Here is an 18,548-nt window from a genome sequence, read left to right on the forward strand (position 1 = left end):
GAAACCTGAATTACAGGCTATTAGAAAGTCAATCACGCATTCACCATTTATAGGGTTACATATATTATAAAAAGCAATATAGCTATAATTCAAAACAAAATGCATTGGTTAACATGGAAATGCTTGACAATTTAATTTATTTGTGTTAATATGGGTGTCAAAATGAAATAAAGACCAGATTGTTTGTTGTTGCCTATGTTTTTTATTTTATTCATTTTTTTTTACATAATATGGAGACTGAAGAGACGAATAAATAAAAACTTTGAAAGGGGCAGAAAAAGATGTTAGCGATATATTACAACGTGCAACAATAATTTTGAGCAGCAGAGTGCGCACAGGGAAAGGCAAGCCCTTTACTATTTAAACCTCACAGTCAGAAATATAGGCCTACTACGGTCTGTTTCCCACTTCATAATACAGGCACAGGCGCAATTTGTTTTACTCTATTGTACAGTGTGATTCCCATTTACATTCTATATCCATTTCTTTACTGTAAATGACAGATGTTCATTTCTTCGCACATTGAAGCTGCTCAATACATAAGAAACAACAATAGGAAGAAATCAAAACAATCATTGTTGTGAGCTATAGCCTACTTCTCTAAACTCTCACTCTTATTCTTCATTCTAAGGATCACGAAGCAAACCAGACCAAGGTGTTCGTGTGTTTTATTTTGACTTTTTAGTGGACTTGGTTTTTTAGTGTTAGTTGAGTCAGTGATGATCAGTCGACTTTGTGAGGACTCCTGTCCTGTCATTGGGCGGATTGCGCACTCCCCGGCCGTGCTTTTATTTTTAATATGAGGGAGGGGGTTCCCAGAAAATACCTCCTCCTGCCGTTCCTCAGCTCTAACTCGTGAACATCAAACACACACACACCGTCTCCATATTGGAAGCAGAGATCAGAAAACACGGGAAAACATGAAGAGGCAGTTTTTGACGCTCGCTTAAGCGCACAGATGTCGCGGCGTTCTCCGCTATAGCTCCAGGAGTTTAAACGCGAGCGTTCAGACATCGCGCGGGTCAGTTATTCAGCCCAGAATCGGAGATTCATGGTCAGCTCGCTAACGCTATCTTATTTTAGCAATTCAACCTCCATTTACTTATTAGCCATTCGGCGCTGGCGCAGTTGATTTTTGTAATGCGTATCCGCACGGGCTGATTGATCAAATGTGTGTCCGCGACGCGTATTTTAATGCAACAAAACGCAAAGATTAGTGGTCGGGTGCAGTCCGTTCGCCCACGCTAGCCTGAGCGACAGCAGTCTGCTGGCTGGCTGGAGATCTGCCATTAACTCGACTAGCTGTTAGCACAACCTGAAACACGGACACGGCCAGAACTCGCTGGAAAAGGAGCTAACATCTCGTTTCCATGGACAACACGTCCATAATAACGCAGGTTACGAACCCTAAGGAGGAGGAGATACTCTCGTCAAATGCTGAGAAAGGTGAGAGGTGTTTTTGTGCGTTGAAGTTGGTCGCTGTTGCGCGTTTTGTTAGCTTTACCCACCATTTTAAACGAGCGGGCTGCGAGCTTGCGTCCGCGGACAATAATAATTTCATTCTTGCTTAGACCAACATAGACGAGGATATAGTGTTTTTTTGGTATTTTTTTATATGCTTTCATATGACAACGTGTTACATTTGATGCAAAACAATCACCGAGTGTGTTTATATAATTGAGTCGTCGTAAAGGCGCAATGTAAACTGCTAAAGAGCGAAAGTTTTGGCTCTGTAAGCGTTGGTCGCCCGTGATGTGGATGGAGACCAACATAAACATGTTTCTTTCTGTCACGGGGCAAGACTTGCATAAGTTGAGTGCTTTAAAGGGCACATGTTTTATTTAAGAAGCGGCGGACTTTTGACTTGTTGTTCTTTCAGTCAAGTCAGCAGGAATTATTAGGCTAGATAAGTTATTTAGTTGCCTACAATTTTGTTTTACAAAACAGGCAAGTTAGTGTTGTGATGGCGCTGTTTAGGTCAGGATGCGAACAAACATTTTACGTGCCAAAAAGCACATTTTTAGTTTTTAAGACAAGAAACCACTGATGAATAGGGTACATAATAACTTGTTGATTAAACCCAGCATCATAAAACTAAGTACAGTACATTAAGACTGTTTTTCACAGGTTTTCTGACATATATAAGCAAATGAGGCATTATTAAATAAGAAATTACAGAAAAGAAATCGGAACATTGGATAAAAGTTTTTTTTTGTCGACACATTTAAGTTAAACATTTTTACTGAGGGGATTTTGGATATCTCTTTTTAATACTCCAAAAATCAGGAAAAATAGTTGAAAAAGTAAAAATGAACTTATCAGGTGATCAAGAACAAACTCAGCTGTGAAAACCTTTAGAATATGAGAATACAACTTTAAAGTTTGGTGTATGTGTGTGGAGGTTTCTGGCTCAGTGCAGGAGAAAAGCTCATTTTGAGAAGACGGTCTTTAAAGATATGTATTGCAGTTGAAATCTACAGGTAGAAATAGATAGTGTGTAATAAACACTTTATTACTTTTTTGAATGTTTTCTTTTCACCAGTCTTGATGTTTTATGAACATGTTACATGTTATGAAAGCCCAAAATCAAAAAATTAAACAGTGCATGAAAACTGCAGGTAGTGTCTTGCCTTACCAGGGATATTTCCCCCAAAAATGAAAATTCTGTCATTCCAAACCCGTAAGACTTGGTTCATCTTCAGAACACAAATGAAGATCTTTGAAATCTGAGAGCTTTCTGTCCCTCCATTGACAGCTAAGCAACTACCGCTTTGACGCTTCAAAAAGTTCATAAAGAGATTGTTAAACTAATCCATTTTAATTTAGCGGTTTATTCCAAAATTTCTGAAGAGACTTAATCGGTTCATATGATGAACAGATTGAATTTAAACTTTTATTCACATATAATCATTGATCGGCAAACATAAACAAAAGCTCAACCAAACATGCTTGACGCACTAGAACAAACCTCATTGGTTCCTTGAGGAAGCTCAAACATGCTGCATAACACACAATGAATTTACCTCATTGGTTCTTGCAGAAGCTCAAACAACAGTTGCCTAACATCAGAATGAACCTCATTGTTTCATACACGTCAAGCGAACATGCTTCCGTCTACCACAACTGATGTATGTTTATGAATGTTTATATGTGAATAAAATCTGTTCATCATATAGGCTAAAACAATCATGTCTCGTGGGGAAATTTGGACTAAACCGCTCAATTCATATGGATTAGTTTTACAATCTCTTTATGAACTTTTTGAAGCATCAAAGTGGTAGTTGCTTAGCTGTCAATGGAGAGTAAGCTCTCAGATTTCATTAAAAATGTTTTTGTTCTCAAGATAAATGAACGTCTTGTTTGGAACGACATGAGGGTGAGTGATTGACAGAAATATTTTTTTGGGGGGGGAACTATCCCTTTAGATAAAATACATGTTACGGTTTTGCAGGGCTGCTCATCTGAGGATGTCCGGCTCTGTGACAGCAGGCATTTGGATGGAGCACTTCCAGAGCTTTACCTTTGACCTCTGGGTGGCTGAGTGGAGAAGCTCTTCAACAGCTGCCCTCTCAAAACAGCACAGAATAAAGTTAAACAATCTAAAATGGTCCTTGCGCTTTTGATGGCATGTTAGGCAACACTTAAATGCCATTTGTGACTCGCATATACTGCCTTGATCTCATCCAGACCAGAGTTCCCTCTTCAAAGCCATTTAATGATTCTTTCCAACATGTAGATTAGTATTAAACCAGAAGTAATTAAAGTCAGTAGTAATTACAGGATTTTTTTAAGGCAGCTGCTTGAGCTCTGATGGCATCTGATAGTCTGCCGCAGTGATCAATGTCTCTGGCCCGTTGCCTGACAGGGATCTTTTTTGCATTCTGCCCACAATTATGTAAAACGTCCTGTACTTACTGCATTTTATTCTTTTACTTGTTTGGAGTGCATATGGCAATAGTTTATGTAACTTTGTTCATTGGAAGCTTTGCAGTCAAATTTTTGCTCTTTAGATGTGGTAAAGGCATTTAAATAAATCTAAGCTTACAGACAGATGCACATTTATGATTTTTGTTGTTGTTGTGGCATTGCAAAGACACTCTCATTGTGACAGGCTACTCAGTTGACCTAAATATCATGTGTTTTTTACACCTCTTCTTACCATGATGCTTAACATGCTTTCTGGCACTTCCTCCAGTATTCCTGAGTGAAGACAGGCTGTTGTCCTCCCACTTATGAAAAATGATCCTAGCACTGCAATGCATGATTAGAAGCTGCTTTCTTAATCAAAACTATTGAAAGTCTACTTAAAGTGCTGTCTTTTAATAAGCTCAGTCCTGTTGCTGTAAAAATCAGCCGGATCTTTCCAGTTTGTGATGCAATTTAATGCAATTCAAAAATGTTAGTGTAATGCATTGCATAGGTTCTTGTATTTTGCGGTGAAAAGCTTGAGATGTTCAGCAGCTGAACATTTGAGATGGTGGCTAAAGGGGCGGGAGAGGAATGCACGGTTCTCATTGGCTGGTTGTTTTCTTAGCCCCTCCTCCGCTGCTGCTGCCCTTCTCTCTTCTTCCCTCTCTCCCTCAAATATTCCCCCTCGTCTGTGCCTCTGAAGTCATCAGTGAAGCTTCAGGAACGAGGGAAAATAGCCTCTGTCCCTTAAAATGGTGCTGGAGGCGGCAGCCAATGAGTGGAGGGACTAGGGTTTAGGAGCCTAAAGGGGACGGGGTGGGATTTGTAAGCGAGTGGGGTCTAGTTTCATTTTTTTTTTCAGCTTGTCACTATTTTTAAAGGGCCTTTACTTGCTGGTGACCTCAGTGTTAACATTCAGAGCCTCCGCTGTGGCGCTGGAATGAAGGAAGATTATTATTAGTGTGTGTGTGTGTGTGTGTGTGTGTGTGAATGAGGAGAGGAGAACTGCGAACCTCTTTGACGTCGCCTCATTATGTGCAGTGTATTGGTGTAAAGCCTGTCCTTAATCATTTGTAATAGTCTGGACTTTTAATTAAAAATGCCATCATGTGACATCCTGACTGGGAGAAAGCCATTTCCCTAAAGGGTGTCAGGCATTCCCACCACCAAGTGTCCCAAATGAGTGTAATTGAACTTTATATGCCATGTATCAATCACCTTTTTCCTAACGAGACTATTTCGTTTTAGTTTATGGGTGGCACTTTCGGTTTGGGGAAGTTCAACGTTAAAAAAGCACAAAAAAAATCTTTTTCCGTCAGTTTGACTGAATGAGCTCTACAAATTTCTTCATGTTCAGACTTCAAGAGAAAAATGTAACGCTTGGTATTTTAATGTGACGTGGTATGACAGGAATATCTATGGCAAGAGCTTTTTTCAGTCGCTGCATTCTTTTCCTCTCTATATATATATATATATATATATATATATAATTTAATTTTACCTTTGTATTCCACTGTAACAGTATTAAAAAGGACAACATATATACTGCGCTTTTATGGTCTGCTGCTCTCCCAATTTAATTAACGTTATATCCCTAGAATAATTCACTGGAATGCACTGAGAATCTCTTGTTTTTCTCTTTTTCCAGGTTTGTTTTCACACAGACGCTTTAAAATGTAATTGTCTTCCCTTTTCACTTTTAATCCTTATAACCAGTGTTTACTCGAATGTTTCTAAAGCAGGTAGGTATAATAATTATTGTCTGTCACAATGATGGAAATCACTGTATTATCACTTAATGTTCCAACTTGTAGTTAATTAACAATTTTGATTAAGGCACTATTGCATTATACAGACATATATTACTACAGTGGTATTTAACACGTCCGTAATATTCCTGTGAAAATAATTAGGGGTTATTCATGGTCTGTCTGTGGTAGTAATTTGTTAATGCTTTTACACTTTTAAATTTTCTTTTAATGTTCGATGGTTTGCAGGGTGAGTAGAATAATGTTATCTCATTGCACCCAGTTTTGAAAATGCTTATTTTGTTTATAGAGCGAACCTTTCGCTGATTGGTTACAGTTTAACGGAAGTTACTCCCATAATACAGGCAAAGGATCATGGGGCGTAGGAAAAGTGGATACGTTTCACTGTCTGAAATGAAAGTAACTCATAAACATTAAAACTCTAATTTATAACTTCTGACTCTTGCCGTTCTGTATATAATCTTATTATTTATAACTATTAATTATATATATATATATATATATATATATATATATATATATATATATATATATATATATATATATATATATATATATATATACTAAAAATATCATGCTTCCTTGGTAAATTATTATTGTAGTCATTTGTTTTAAACCTTTGTTCTCTCTGTCTGTTCTTTTTGTAGTTTCGCTGTCTAACAGCAGCCTGAAGAAGAAGAGGACTCGCAGCATCTTCAGCTCGTTGTTCTGCTGCCTGAGGAGTTACGATGCCGAGCCGCCCACCACCCCCAACAACAACAGCAGTCCTCTGCCGCCACCTGTGGAGGAGAACGGAGCTCCACCAAAGGTGAGACTGCCCACACATCCTCTTTATAACGGGAGCGATTACAGAAGATCAGATGCGTATTGATCCAGAGACTCTCGCCGCCATGTGTGTTTTCCTCATGTTAAATAGAAGTAATCACATCTCTCTCTCTTTTTTTATCTGTGCAGACTGTATTACATGTGTCTTAATTATAGTCCATTTGTCTTGTGGTTCAGCACCTCATTTCCTCTCCTGTTTGTTTCCTCTGTCTTCATCTCATGTCCCAGTGTGACCAGGTTGAGGTCATCCCTATCCCCAGTGTATGTATGACTCCACTCCACTCTGTGTCGTCTGTCTGTGTGCTCTCGCATGCCGCATGAGCGTCTCACCACTGTACTCTCAAATCGTCTTTTCAAGCGGTTCTGTGGACAGTGATGCACTTTGCCTGATTGATGCTTTCATACACTGTATATTACTACTACTGTGGCGACTGGAAAGCTTAATGTTTTTCCACACAATTATTGGCTAAGGCATTAAGCAACATGTGTTGACTTCATCCCCCCTCCCCTCCAGCTTTTTAACTATTGGGAGTATGACTACTTCTGATTTGATAATGCAAGTGTTCATTTCACGTGTTCTAGTCTGTTTAAAGGTGCTGAGCAATACTTTCACCAATTGAATGTTTTTCTTCTGCTGGTCAGTCAAGCTACTTTACTTGCCATGCCAATATTTTCACTGGCCTATTTTTGGCCATGCATTTTTTATATTTGCTAGAAATAATTCGATTTTTCGTTAATGTTTAGTTTCCTTTTCACAGTTTTTGAAACGAGCTGGAAATTGCTATAATCTATCGCCATACATTCATATAATATTTTTGTTGACTATGGCATGCGAAGCCAAACATTACTGTTTGGTTCGTCATTTAACATACTATTACTGATGCCTTGAGGACTTAGATGAGATTTTGTTGAATTCTCAAAAAAAACTTTTATGTTATCCAGCTAGATAATATCTTAGATCAGATAGATCAGTGCATAGAACAGTGTTGAGTACATCACAAAAAACCCAAACATTTAAGTTTGCAAGGCATACAAATTTAAATGTACTTTAAATGTACACTACCGTTCAGAAGTTTGGGGTTATTATGATTATTAATCTCAATGGTAGGCTGTTGAAGTCCAGATGTGAAGATCAAGATCTCATGATCAATCCCTTAATGATTTTGCCATAAGATTTTAGAAGTAGTGATCACACAATCCCCCAATGAAGCTTCTGCTGATGATTTGCTGTACTGTTGTTTGTGTACTGAACAGGAACTCGCGACCAGCCGAACTGTAAGTGTTCTGGTGTCTTTGTGTTCATTCAGCAGTTCGGACCAAGATCATGACTGCACTCCAGCGGTTCCTCCTAAGCTTGATTCATCCCATTAAACAGACAGGGATTTAGATTAGATAGACTCGACAGCATACTGCCTCCCGCTATAACAAAATTGCCTCTGCTTGAATTGAGACGGTGCAGCTTGGATTAGAGAACTGGATCAAGAGAGAGACCCATTCACCCACAGCATATAAATAAAGTGATGGGATTTCATACAGACAGCCAGTGTTGTAGTCACTCTCGCACTCTAACCTTACCCATCCTGCATCTCTGATTAATGTGTGAAAAACCTTTAAATCCCCACGCACAGCCATAATCCTTTCCACTTCCGCTTGGAAAGAGCTGGGTTGTTACAGCATGCGCGTCATCTGTGCAGCTCAGGAAACACACTTCCTAAAATGCCTGAAGCTTTCCCTTACAATTCCCAGAGGAAATGTGTAGATGGTTGGGGATCGTGCTTCTTTCTGCTCATTTTGCTTAATAACAGTCTAACACGTCGCGGCTAAAACTCCCGCGCCACATTACGCTGAATCTGCTCCATGTTCATCATGCTAACTCACTCTGTTTTGCATTTCCACAGCCTCCAGAGAAGTACCTCCTGTCCGAGGTTAACATAAATGACTATGGGAAGAAGTGTGTGGTGATAGACTTGGATGAGACTCTGGTGCACAGCTCGTTTAAGGTAATTCATTAATTATTGCCTGTAAAAACTAGCCCAGATCCTTTTCAGGTATACTTATGAATAGGTTATAGATTGTTTCAAAGCAGCTGTACAGCGATAACAGGAAATATATGCATTTCGGCTGTTGTTCAGCTGAAGTCAGTTCTGTGTTGATTCAGTTCCGTTGTAAAGATCATCAATTATTAAATTAGTTTAATCTGTAAATTAAATCTTAAAATTAGTTATCTGTAAAGCTGCAAAAAATTATGTCATCTAACTCAGTTCAGTTCTCATTCAACAGTGTCAGGTATTTTTCCAGAGAAAGGCAACCAGGAATGGGTCACAAATGCAATGAAACTGTGACTTCTCTCAGTATTTTGCTCAGTGACGGTGACCTACGGTGACCTATTTGCGTCAGAGATATATATGCATGCGGGCAGAGCTTCCTGTGATGCTTGGTGGCAGACCAGTCAGGGCTCATTTGTCTCAGCTGCTAGAGTATAAGAGAAACTTGAGCTTTTTATCATCTTGATCTGTTTGTGAAGCTCAGAAGTTTGGCATGGGGTAGTCTTATAACAGAGTTTAACCCTATAAAGCATACTGTATCATATTTGATATGCAAAATTCTAAGGCCTCTGAATGATCAACTTTGCTGAAAAACCTGTTGTGCATAATCTACTACATGTCTTCTCTCCTCTGATTGATGAGCTCATACATTTTTAGCAAGTAAAAGGCCTTTTAGTTTAATTTTAAATCCCCCTTTTGGTACACTTGTCTCTTTGGTGTGAAATCTATAATGAATTTTATAAACAAAACATAAGAATGTTTATATTGTTTGTAATATTTCAAGATATGAAGCAAAAAAATGTATTTAGAAAAATCATGTTAAAATCTGAGTATATAATATACTCAAACGTATTAGACGTTTGAGGAAAATGTATCTGCGTCGGTCATTGTATTGCCAACATTAAAACTACAGAGCTTTGATCATTAAACTAAGCATTTAAATATAATTTTATTAAGACATTATTTCATGTTTGTAGTATGTTAAACTGCCTTAAAGATCTCATTAATTTACACTACATTACAAGCTATCATAATTTCATCCTTTTGGCAATAAATTCTGCAAAATATTTCATATTTTTGCTCAGTTTGGGCTTCTAAAAAAAGAAAAAACCTTGAAGTGTAAGCTTCATATTTTCCTCTGAAAATGAAAGCCTGATGTATCAAATATGATACTCAACAAAAACGCATACAAGCTTTTTTCAAAACCTCTTGTTATTTCATATGTCAGGCTGTACAGGGTTAAGTTGTCTGTGATTTCAGTCATGCTTGTAAGGACAAATGTGTGAGGTGTGCCATACTCAAACCTTCCTCACACCTGATTAGTAATGTTTTTAACTTGAAAGGTTTGTATTGAAAGAGCAGTTTGTTGTCACCGCACTTTCAATGCGCTTATGCAAATTATAAGTAAATGGAGCTTATCACACATCAGTAACCTCTGATTGCTGTCATCTTGTTTATCAGCAGTTGCTGTATAATGTTTTGAGATAGTTGAAGTGACAAATAAATAGCTCACTTGATTTATTTAAAAAAAGACAACGCATGAAAGAGAACAAATTCACATTTGTTCATTTAACTATTTTTTTAAGCTGATATTTGGAGTTATTTAAAGGGATAGTTCACCCAAAAATGAAAATTACCCCATGATTTACTCACCCTCAAGCCATCCTAGGTGTATATGACATTCTTCTTTCAGACGAATACAATCAGAGTTATATTAAAAAATGTCCTGGCTCTGCTTTATAATGGCAGTGAATGGCCGTTTATGTTTTGAAGTCCATCAAAGTGCATCCATCCTTGATAAAAGTCCTCCCCACGGCTCAGGGGGTTTAATAAAGGCCTTCTGAAGTGAAGTGACGTGTTCATGTAAGAAAATTATCCATATTTAAAACTTAATCAACTAAAATAACCAGCTTCCGGCAGACGGCCTGCGCAATTCGACTTAATGCCAAAATAGTAACACTTGACAATGTATGCCGTAGGATGTTAATCGATGCATACGGCCGTCTGCCGGAAGCTAAAAGCAAAAAGATTTTTGGTTTTTAAAAGCAATATTGAAAGATGGATTTTTTAAGGTAGAGAAGGATACAGCAAGGGAAGCTCACACATTCAGTAGAACAATGGTTGAAATGAAAACGAATAACTCTGGCAATAGCCACATAAAATAAAAACATATCATATTTGAAGCTTCTTGAGCCAGTGTATGACAGTACAAAACATGAGTATTTAATAAGATTCATGCCTACTGCTTGAAAGGCTTTTCAGGTATTTCAGAAAACGTATGAAATAAAACTTTGGGTGGGCTTAGTTGGATCACTTCCTCTACATTTGTCTCCATCTGAAGCTGGGTCATAACACTGTTTTACATTTGTTTCTCTCTCATAGCCTATTAGCAATGCTGATTTCATCGTCCCAGTGGAGATCGATGGCACAGTGCATCAGGTACAGAATTGATGGAGACATGCACAGGTTTCAAATGACACTCTAGTGTGTTCTATACTAATTATGAAGCCATTTACGGGTTTTTTGTCCGTGTCAACTTCATTGGATGGAGTGGTGAACATGGCTGGGAGTGGCTGTTCCCTTGTTCAAGTAATCCAGGATAGGCTGTCTGTCCTGGGAGGCCTATTCATGATTACTTGCACTAGGTGGCAGCCGTTTGTCATCCTGGAGCTGATGCAAATCATTTGTGCTTGATTTGTGTTACTCAGTGTTTTGAAGAACGAGAACATGACTTTTGGATATATTATGTTATTATATTTAGATAATTTTTTATTTTCTAAATATTTTACTATTATTATAATAGGTTTTATATATTATAAAGATCATTTATTATTTAAAAATAATAATTTACATGGCTCTGTGTATCATTATATTAGATATTATATAATATTATATTGTTTCATAAAGATTATTATATGTATTATGAAAATGTATTATTGTAATTTACTTAAATTGCTCTATCACAATTGTATGAAAGTGTATTATTTTTTATATTATGTTAAAGACTTATACATTATTATATGGATTATGAACATTTATTATCATTTAAATTGACTTAAATGGCTCTGTTAATGACAATATTGTACTATATACGTAATATATTGTATTATATTGTTTTATAAAGATTTTTTATTATTATTATTATTATTATTATTATTATACATTACAATACGTGTATAGAGTGCAACAGTGGCCGTCCACTTTTGCAGCTGTGTTGGTCACGGAAGTATTTTTTCCATTCATTTTTCCCATAGGGATTAAAAAAAATCTTTTTTAAAGCATTATAAGCCATGATCCAAGCCAACCAGCTATGAGGTGAATCATAATGTTACCAACTTTGATTTGAAGCAAAAAATATTTGAAAATCAGATAAAAATATGGTACAAGACTGTGTACTTAAAGGCTTTACTGAGGGAAAGAACTACAATCCCATGAAGCATTGCGAACAGCATAATCAAATAAAAAATGATCAAGAAATATAAATGTTGATTATGTCTATAGAAACAATATATTTTAAGCTTGTATTTACATACAATTATTTTGAGAGCATAGGGATACCGACTCGATTACTTCATTCACAGTGCTTTCATGGGAGTATGCGGAGCTAAAAAGCTCTTTTAGGGGGGTTTGGTTATTTCAGCATCATGGGTAATGTAGTTCTTCACCAGGAATTCCGCTGTTAAACACTGTAATTTTAAAGATAAGTTGAAATAATGCGGGCTGACAGCTTCAACAGAGGTGTGTACCGTTGATTAACAACCTCAATGCTCAAAGTAGGGCTGTCTAAAAAGGTTTCCAAGTTATGATTAAAAATCTATTTCCCTATGAAGAAAATGAATGGAGTTTTTACTTCTGGAACTCGACTGTTGAACTCTATTATGAGCACTTATTATCATTCAAATGGACTTAAATGGCTCACAATATCTCCCCTCCGTAGGTGTATGTGCTCAAAAGGCCTCACGTTGACGAGTTCCTGCAGAAAATGGGCGAGCTGTTTGAATGTGTGCTTTTCACAGCCAGTCTAGCCAAGGTTTGTCCACCACACTGTGACACCAACAAACATGTCAAAAGACTCAGTCAGTCAGTCAGCATCTCATTACTCTCATAGTGCACAAAACCTCACTGGCTGAAACAGTCTGAATGTTAGTTAAGAGAGAAAGTACTGTGATATACCTGCCAGAGCCCTTTAAGGTCTGTTGGGTGGGTGTTGATTCATACCTGCTCTGCTAATATCTGACCCCCCCTCTCTGTCTCTGTGTGGCCTGCGTTTGTTTTAGCCGCTAATGCATGGGTAAGTGTCTCTATGGCAACTGTGACTCTTCCAAAATGCGTGCCATGTACCAGTAGTTGCAGTCGCTGCTGCCTTCACCTTTGAAAAGCTCACATTGTTTGAGGTTGGCCGCTTTTACGATATGCTGTGAAGTTTCATTTGTCACCGTATCTGTAGCTAATGTCTCTGTGTTTTGTTCTTCTCATTCCTGTAAGTGACACATTAGCTGTATGCGGCCCACTGTAGTTTAGATCACGTGTCTTGGTTGCTTCCATGTCTGTTATATCGAGGACGCGGCGGCTCATTCGCTTTAGTAGCATGTATCTGACTATGGTTTTGTAGGTTTCCTTACAGTCCTCTTTGTAGATGTTTTCGTTTGCATAGACATGGAAATAGTGTTAAGTTGCCCTAGCAGCTTGTGTTTTCTCTGTTTTATATTTATATTTGTTGCAGGGAGCAACTGGACAATTCCACAGTGACTCTGCAGTTTAATCAGTGCATGATCTACTGGAAAAAACACACCTTTAACTTGTCTAAGTGTCTGTTGTGTCTGTGTGCTTCAGTATGCCGACCCGGTGGCTGACCTGCTGGACCAGTGGGGTGTGTTTCGGGCGCGACTCTTCCGGGAATCCTGCGTTTTCCACAGAGGGAACTATGTCAAGGACCTTAGTCGGCTCGGGAGAGAGCTCAGGAACGTCATCATTGTGGACAACTCTCCTGCTTCCTACATTTTCCATCCTGAAAATGCTGTGAGTTTTGATTGCTGATGAAACTCTTAAGTAGTTTGGTTACTTATGGACTTCTTTATTAGGGTTGAGGACCGAGTTGCAAACCCAGTGGCATTCAATTTGATTTCTGAATTGTCTCTGAATCAGTCTTTTTTTTAGCAAATCACAATTATACAGCACAACCAAAGTAGCCTGACTCACAAATGATTCTTTTTAGTGAATCAAACTCATTCAGCTTACAACTTACTGTTATGTTGTTCTTTAGGCTTGTGAGACTTAGTTCATATGGTTGAACTGGTTGTCTATATTACCATGTGTAGTTAAAGCTACACTGTACATTTTTGTGGGATAAAAAATAAATAAAAAATCTTACTAATGAGAGAGTGCAAAAAAATTCATCTTCCATGTCTTTGACAAAATATAAGTAATTATTAAAGAATTAGTAAGATTAGTTCGGACGGATTTCATAAATTGCGTGCATATGTCATTCACCTGTGAGTCTCGCGTCATATCAATTTCACAGACAAATGTCAAAAGAAAGAATGAATTATGAAACCAGATTGTTAAATTTCTTATGATTCCCATCCTTGTTCTTTTGTAATTCTCTTAGGACCTTCCTCAGTTTTAGCAACAATTTACACTCTGTCCTAAACTCGTGCAACAAGATTCTGGCAACATTAATATTATTTGTTTTATTTATTTAGTATTATTTTGCACTGAGAATGAAAATGCTGCACAATGTGCTAAAAGTACAGGAATATTTTATGTTTAATATACAGTTGTGTATATTATCCAAGATTTTGGAACAGTGACATTTCATAACAGGGATGACAAGATTATCACTTGTATCATCTGGTTATAACACAATTGATCTTTTCACACCGTGCTTAACCTCGGGTTATCGTCGTACTAAATACCGCTTTTAACCCCGGGCAAAGGATCGTTTCACATTTGTAATTTAAAAGGGGGGTTAGCACCGATTTTTACCCGGGGTTATGAAACCCTGCTCTGGGTGTTACTGTTAACTCCACATCGTTTCAAACTATACAAGTTTGGCACCGCAATGCAGTCTTAGAATGTTACAACTAGATGCTTAGCAACTGACAACCAATCATGTGCCTAATACGTGCTTTGGGTAGTCATGGGAACTATGGATGGGCGATACCACTTATTTTTTTTCGATACGATACCTCTAAACTGAACTTTTACATTTTTGAATTTCTTAAATTATTGAATTACTAAGAGTAAAATGGGTAATGATACCTACTTAACATTATATTTGAAAGGCATTTTAACATTCAATACGCCTTAATTGGAATTTATTAGAATATATTTTTTCTTTACACATGGTTAAAATGTTTACTTGTAGTGGTAACCATGGAAATTACAAAATATTATAGGCCTAGTTGAACTATGGTCACTGTAATGTTCATTTTCATAAGGGACTGCCAGTGACAGGCTGTTGCACCCATAAAATGTATGTTTTATATTAAAATTAGTTACAGAATAGATCATCAGTATGAACTTTTAACATTGAATTTAAACCAATTTAGTTGCACAGACTATGTAGGCTACAATTTCAATTTGTTTATTGTGAAATAACTCAAACATGTTTTTCTGTCTTCTGTTAAGCATTGTTCTGGGCTGTGTTTCCCAAAAGCATCAATGGTTTCTTATGATACTTTTGGGAAACGCAGCCCTGTTTGAATGCCGGTAGTGTGTGAACGCTCTCTGTGATTGATTGGTTCTGACTTGCAGCATTTGCGTGTGTTCAGATGAGCAGGAAAATAGTTCAACTATAGAATTATTCACTAACATATGTTATTCACCCAATTCAATGCATATTGTATGCATTACATTTCTTGTCAAATAAACAAAAAAACACTGTAGTATCTATTTTTATTTGAGTATTGATACTTTCGATACTCGTCGTCAGTATCGATATTGATACTTCATATCGATACGCCCATCCCTAATATAAACAGTAATTTTTGCGTATGATAGGAAAAATGCGACAATTGGAGGGAAGAAGAGACCGTCATTCTTACCTTTGTAGTTCGCAAAGTTCTCTCAGAAATGTGTAATATAAGGACACGCAATGTTAGAGCCTTTATGTAAACGGGTCACGTGCAGGTCAGGTAACATTGACACCGCAAATATGCAAAAAGGACTTTAACCCGGGGTTTATGAATGTGTAGAGTGAAACAGCAGCTTTTGATTCCACAGGATTAACTGTTAACCCTGGGTATAATATGAGCAGTGTTAAACGTGAATAAAGATAACCCAGGATTCCGTTAACCCGGGGTTTAGAATGACCCAGGGTTAACTGTTTCAAATGTGAAAAGCTGTAATGTCAGGTTCTAATTGTGTGTGTGTGTATCTTGTAAAGGTTCCCGTGCAGTCGTGGTTTGATGACATGACTGACACGGAGCTCCTGGACCTGCTGCCTTTCTTTGAGGGACTGAGCAAAGAGGAGGACGTGTACGGGGTGCTGCAGAACCTGAGGGGCAGGTAGCAGCCTGACGAGGGGCCAGTGGAGAGCCCATCCCAGCTCCTCTCTCCTCCAGCCTGCAGTCCTCACCTCACCGAGAACACCCACGCCCCCAACCAGGACACGCACACAGTGACATTAACAGACTTTTTACATTTAGTGGACACTCAAATATTTCTCTTTTGAAAAGTGCTTATGATAAACCAAAAAAAATCAACTTTTTCTTTCCTTTTTTGAAATGAAAATATTCAAGTCATAACCATTCTCTGAGGTGTTGCTATGCAGGTAGAAATCAGTAGGGTTAAAGGACTGTGGGGTTTTCTCTCCGACCCAACAAAGTGCCTTTTTTGAATGTCATTTTTACGGGGGAAATTAACATTTTGTACATGACATTTCCAGAGAACCTAATCTTTACAAGAATTATATGCTTTAAAACGGAGGCAGGTCAGTCTCTTTTTATAAAAGCACTGTTAAAGAGGCCAGAGATTTTTAATTATGTAAAGCTGGGTACACGTCACCATCTTTATTCTTCTTGTGCTCCTTTTATTTTCAATTTTGCTTTAGCTTGTGCCATTTATATAGACTGATGCTATTATCTAGACTTGTATATGTTTAGTTTGTTTTCTAAGAGCAAAGGAATGCATTTGCACTTGTTAGGTTACTAGTCTCATATACCGCGGCCTCTTTTGCCAACTTACCTAGGAGTAACAATCTTAAACCCAAGATTGTATCGTGCCAATCACTGATAGTTTGTCTCGCAATCCGATGCTGAAGTACGTTCCGTTTTCAGCAAACAAGCCAGATGCTAATATTGGTGCTGAAGACAAATGTTTGGACATTTCAAAAATTGTTTGCCCAGTCGACATAGAATTTTAGTCGCTAAAAGCCTTTTGAAGTAGCATAGACACTGCAGTTGTTCCCCCCTGGTTGTGTCCTTTATGGAAGCCAGGATGCACAATTGCAAATGTATCCCTTTTATCATTTTTAATTATTTTTGTTCATCGGGTCATTGTGAATTGGTACAGGTCCATCATCTTTATATTTTTTAAATTAGTTTCAACTTGTTTTAAACCATACCCTGCTGCTGCTACCACTGTACACTACACTACAAAAGACCTCCCTGTAGGTACGACCAGTACCAGCCCAGGGACTAGAGCGCTGTGCAGCTTGTGCCAGAGCATCATCCATGGGCGGAACGGACGCGTTTTTAGTCGCAGTCGGTTTGCTCCTCCTGTAGAGCTAAACGGAGGCCTTTTCTCCTGATGAGATTGTGGCTTTGAGAAGTTTCGAAAGTGTTCGGCGCAAGCTGTGCAGACTCTGCATCACCGCAGTGCCTAAGATGAGAGGAGCAGCTGAACAGGCAATAACCTCTCTCTTTCTCTCTCTGCCCAGAGTCCGCCACGTCACAGTTCAGTCCTGTTTGTTTTATTTCCTCCGTCTTTCTTCGTCTACCTCTCTGCATCTCTCTTCATCCTGTTCCGCGGCAGGCAACTGAAAGCAATCCATTCTCACTTTTACGGTCTTCTGTCAGTATTTGAGATGTATGCTGTTTTCTGCTCGTTGACGTGCTCTACAGCCTCTCCTTCAATCGTGGTTGCTGAAGATCTTCTAGCTGCCTGGATAATTTGGCTTGTTAATTTTGTTCTAGCTTTATATCTAATCGTTAAACACAATACTTTTCACATTTGTGAACGTCACCTTTTTTAAATCTGATCTCCAGGTGATCTGACAGCGTTGAAACACTATTGGTTTTGCTCACGGTTTTTATTTACTTTGGTTCTCAATGTGTTTTCCACTTCTAAACTGTCAGGTGCTGTTTTTAATACACTTTGTTTTCATGATGTCACGTCAGTCGGCACATCCAATTAAATTATGCCTTATTTTCTTTGATGTTTTTTAGTAAGCCATACAGACACGTTTTACTCTAGGCTTGAAATCAGTTTGGAGAGGCTGTACAGTGCTGGTGTTTGGAGTATATTCCAAGTTGAATTCATGGTTGTTGCAAGTTTTCTTCCGGACTCTGACATATTATATTAAAGCACCTTTTTAAAAAAAACAACCCACAATGCCTTTTATATTGCTGTGAACTGAAGGTCCAGTATCTTCAGATCTTTCCATTTCTTCTAAATAAATGTCACCTCTCGAATGGTGTCTCTTAGCATATCTTAAGAGATTGAAAATTTGTGTAGTTTTAGGTTTTAATTTTAAAGAATCAGCACGCAAGAAATTGCTTGCGCATGCTTGGGGTAATGATTATAAACAAAAAATTATTGATTATAAAAAAATTGTTTTTCACCTTCAACAAAACTTTGTCCTAATGTCTTCCATTAGTAGGTTAGAGACATTTTAATTTGAAAATTTCAACCTTAATTGCAAATAATATCACTATAATGAGTTTAATTTAAGTTTAAGTTAAATTTAAAAATTAACATGAACTTCAAAATATGTGATTTCTTTTCTTGCTTTAATGGCAGTAGCACTTGAGCTGCATGAATGCCACACATTTGTTTA

The 18,548-nt window shown here is 37.8% G+C and overlaps 1 protein-coding gene across 3 annotated transcripts; it reads left to right on the forward strand.

Moving 5' to 3' along the window:
• The first annotated feature begins 700 nt into the window (after positions 1 to 700).
• On the forward strand, positions 701 to 18,096 carry ctdsplb (CTD (carboxy-terminal domain, RNA polymerase II, polypeptide A) small phosphatase-like b). Of its 3 annotated transcripts, XR_014030826.1 has the most exons (9): positions 701 to 1,446; positions 6,326 to 6,486; positions 6,732 to 6,764; positions 8,402 to 8,503; positions 10,931 to 10,987; positions 12,486 to 12,578; positions 13,382 to 13,567; positions 15,936 to 17,206; positions 17,352 to 18,096. XR_014030826.1 is itself a non-coding variant. In XM_081375281.1 (8 exons), exons 1-8 carry the CDS (start codon positions 1,371 to 1,373, stop codon positions 16,059 to 16,061), a joined length of 834 nt encoding a protein of 277 aa, XP_081231407.1. In that variant the 5' UTR covers positions 701 to 1,370; the 3' UTR covers positions 16,062 to 18,096. The 3 variants fall into 3 exon arrangements, 2 of the variants coding, with proteins under 2 accessions (XP_081231407.1, XP_081231408.1); XM_081375281.1 differs by having other exon boundaries at positions 15,936 to 18,096; XM_081375282.1 differs by lacking the exon at positions 6,732 to 6,764 and having other exon boundaries at positions 15,936 to 18,096.
• Positions 18,097 to 18,548: the final 452 nt, after the last annotated feature.

This window comes from Scardinius erythrophthalmus (genome assembly GCF_964197995.2).
Source record: "Scardinius erythrophthalmus genome assembly, chromosome: 9".
NCBI classification, from domain to species: Eukaryota; Metazoa; Chordata; class Actinopteri; order Cypriniformes; family Leuciscidae; genus Scardinius; species Scardinius erythrophthalmus.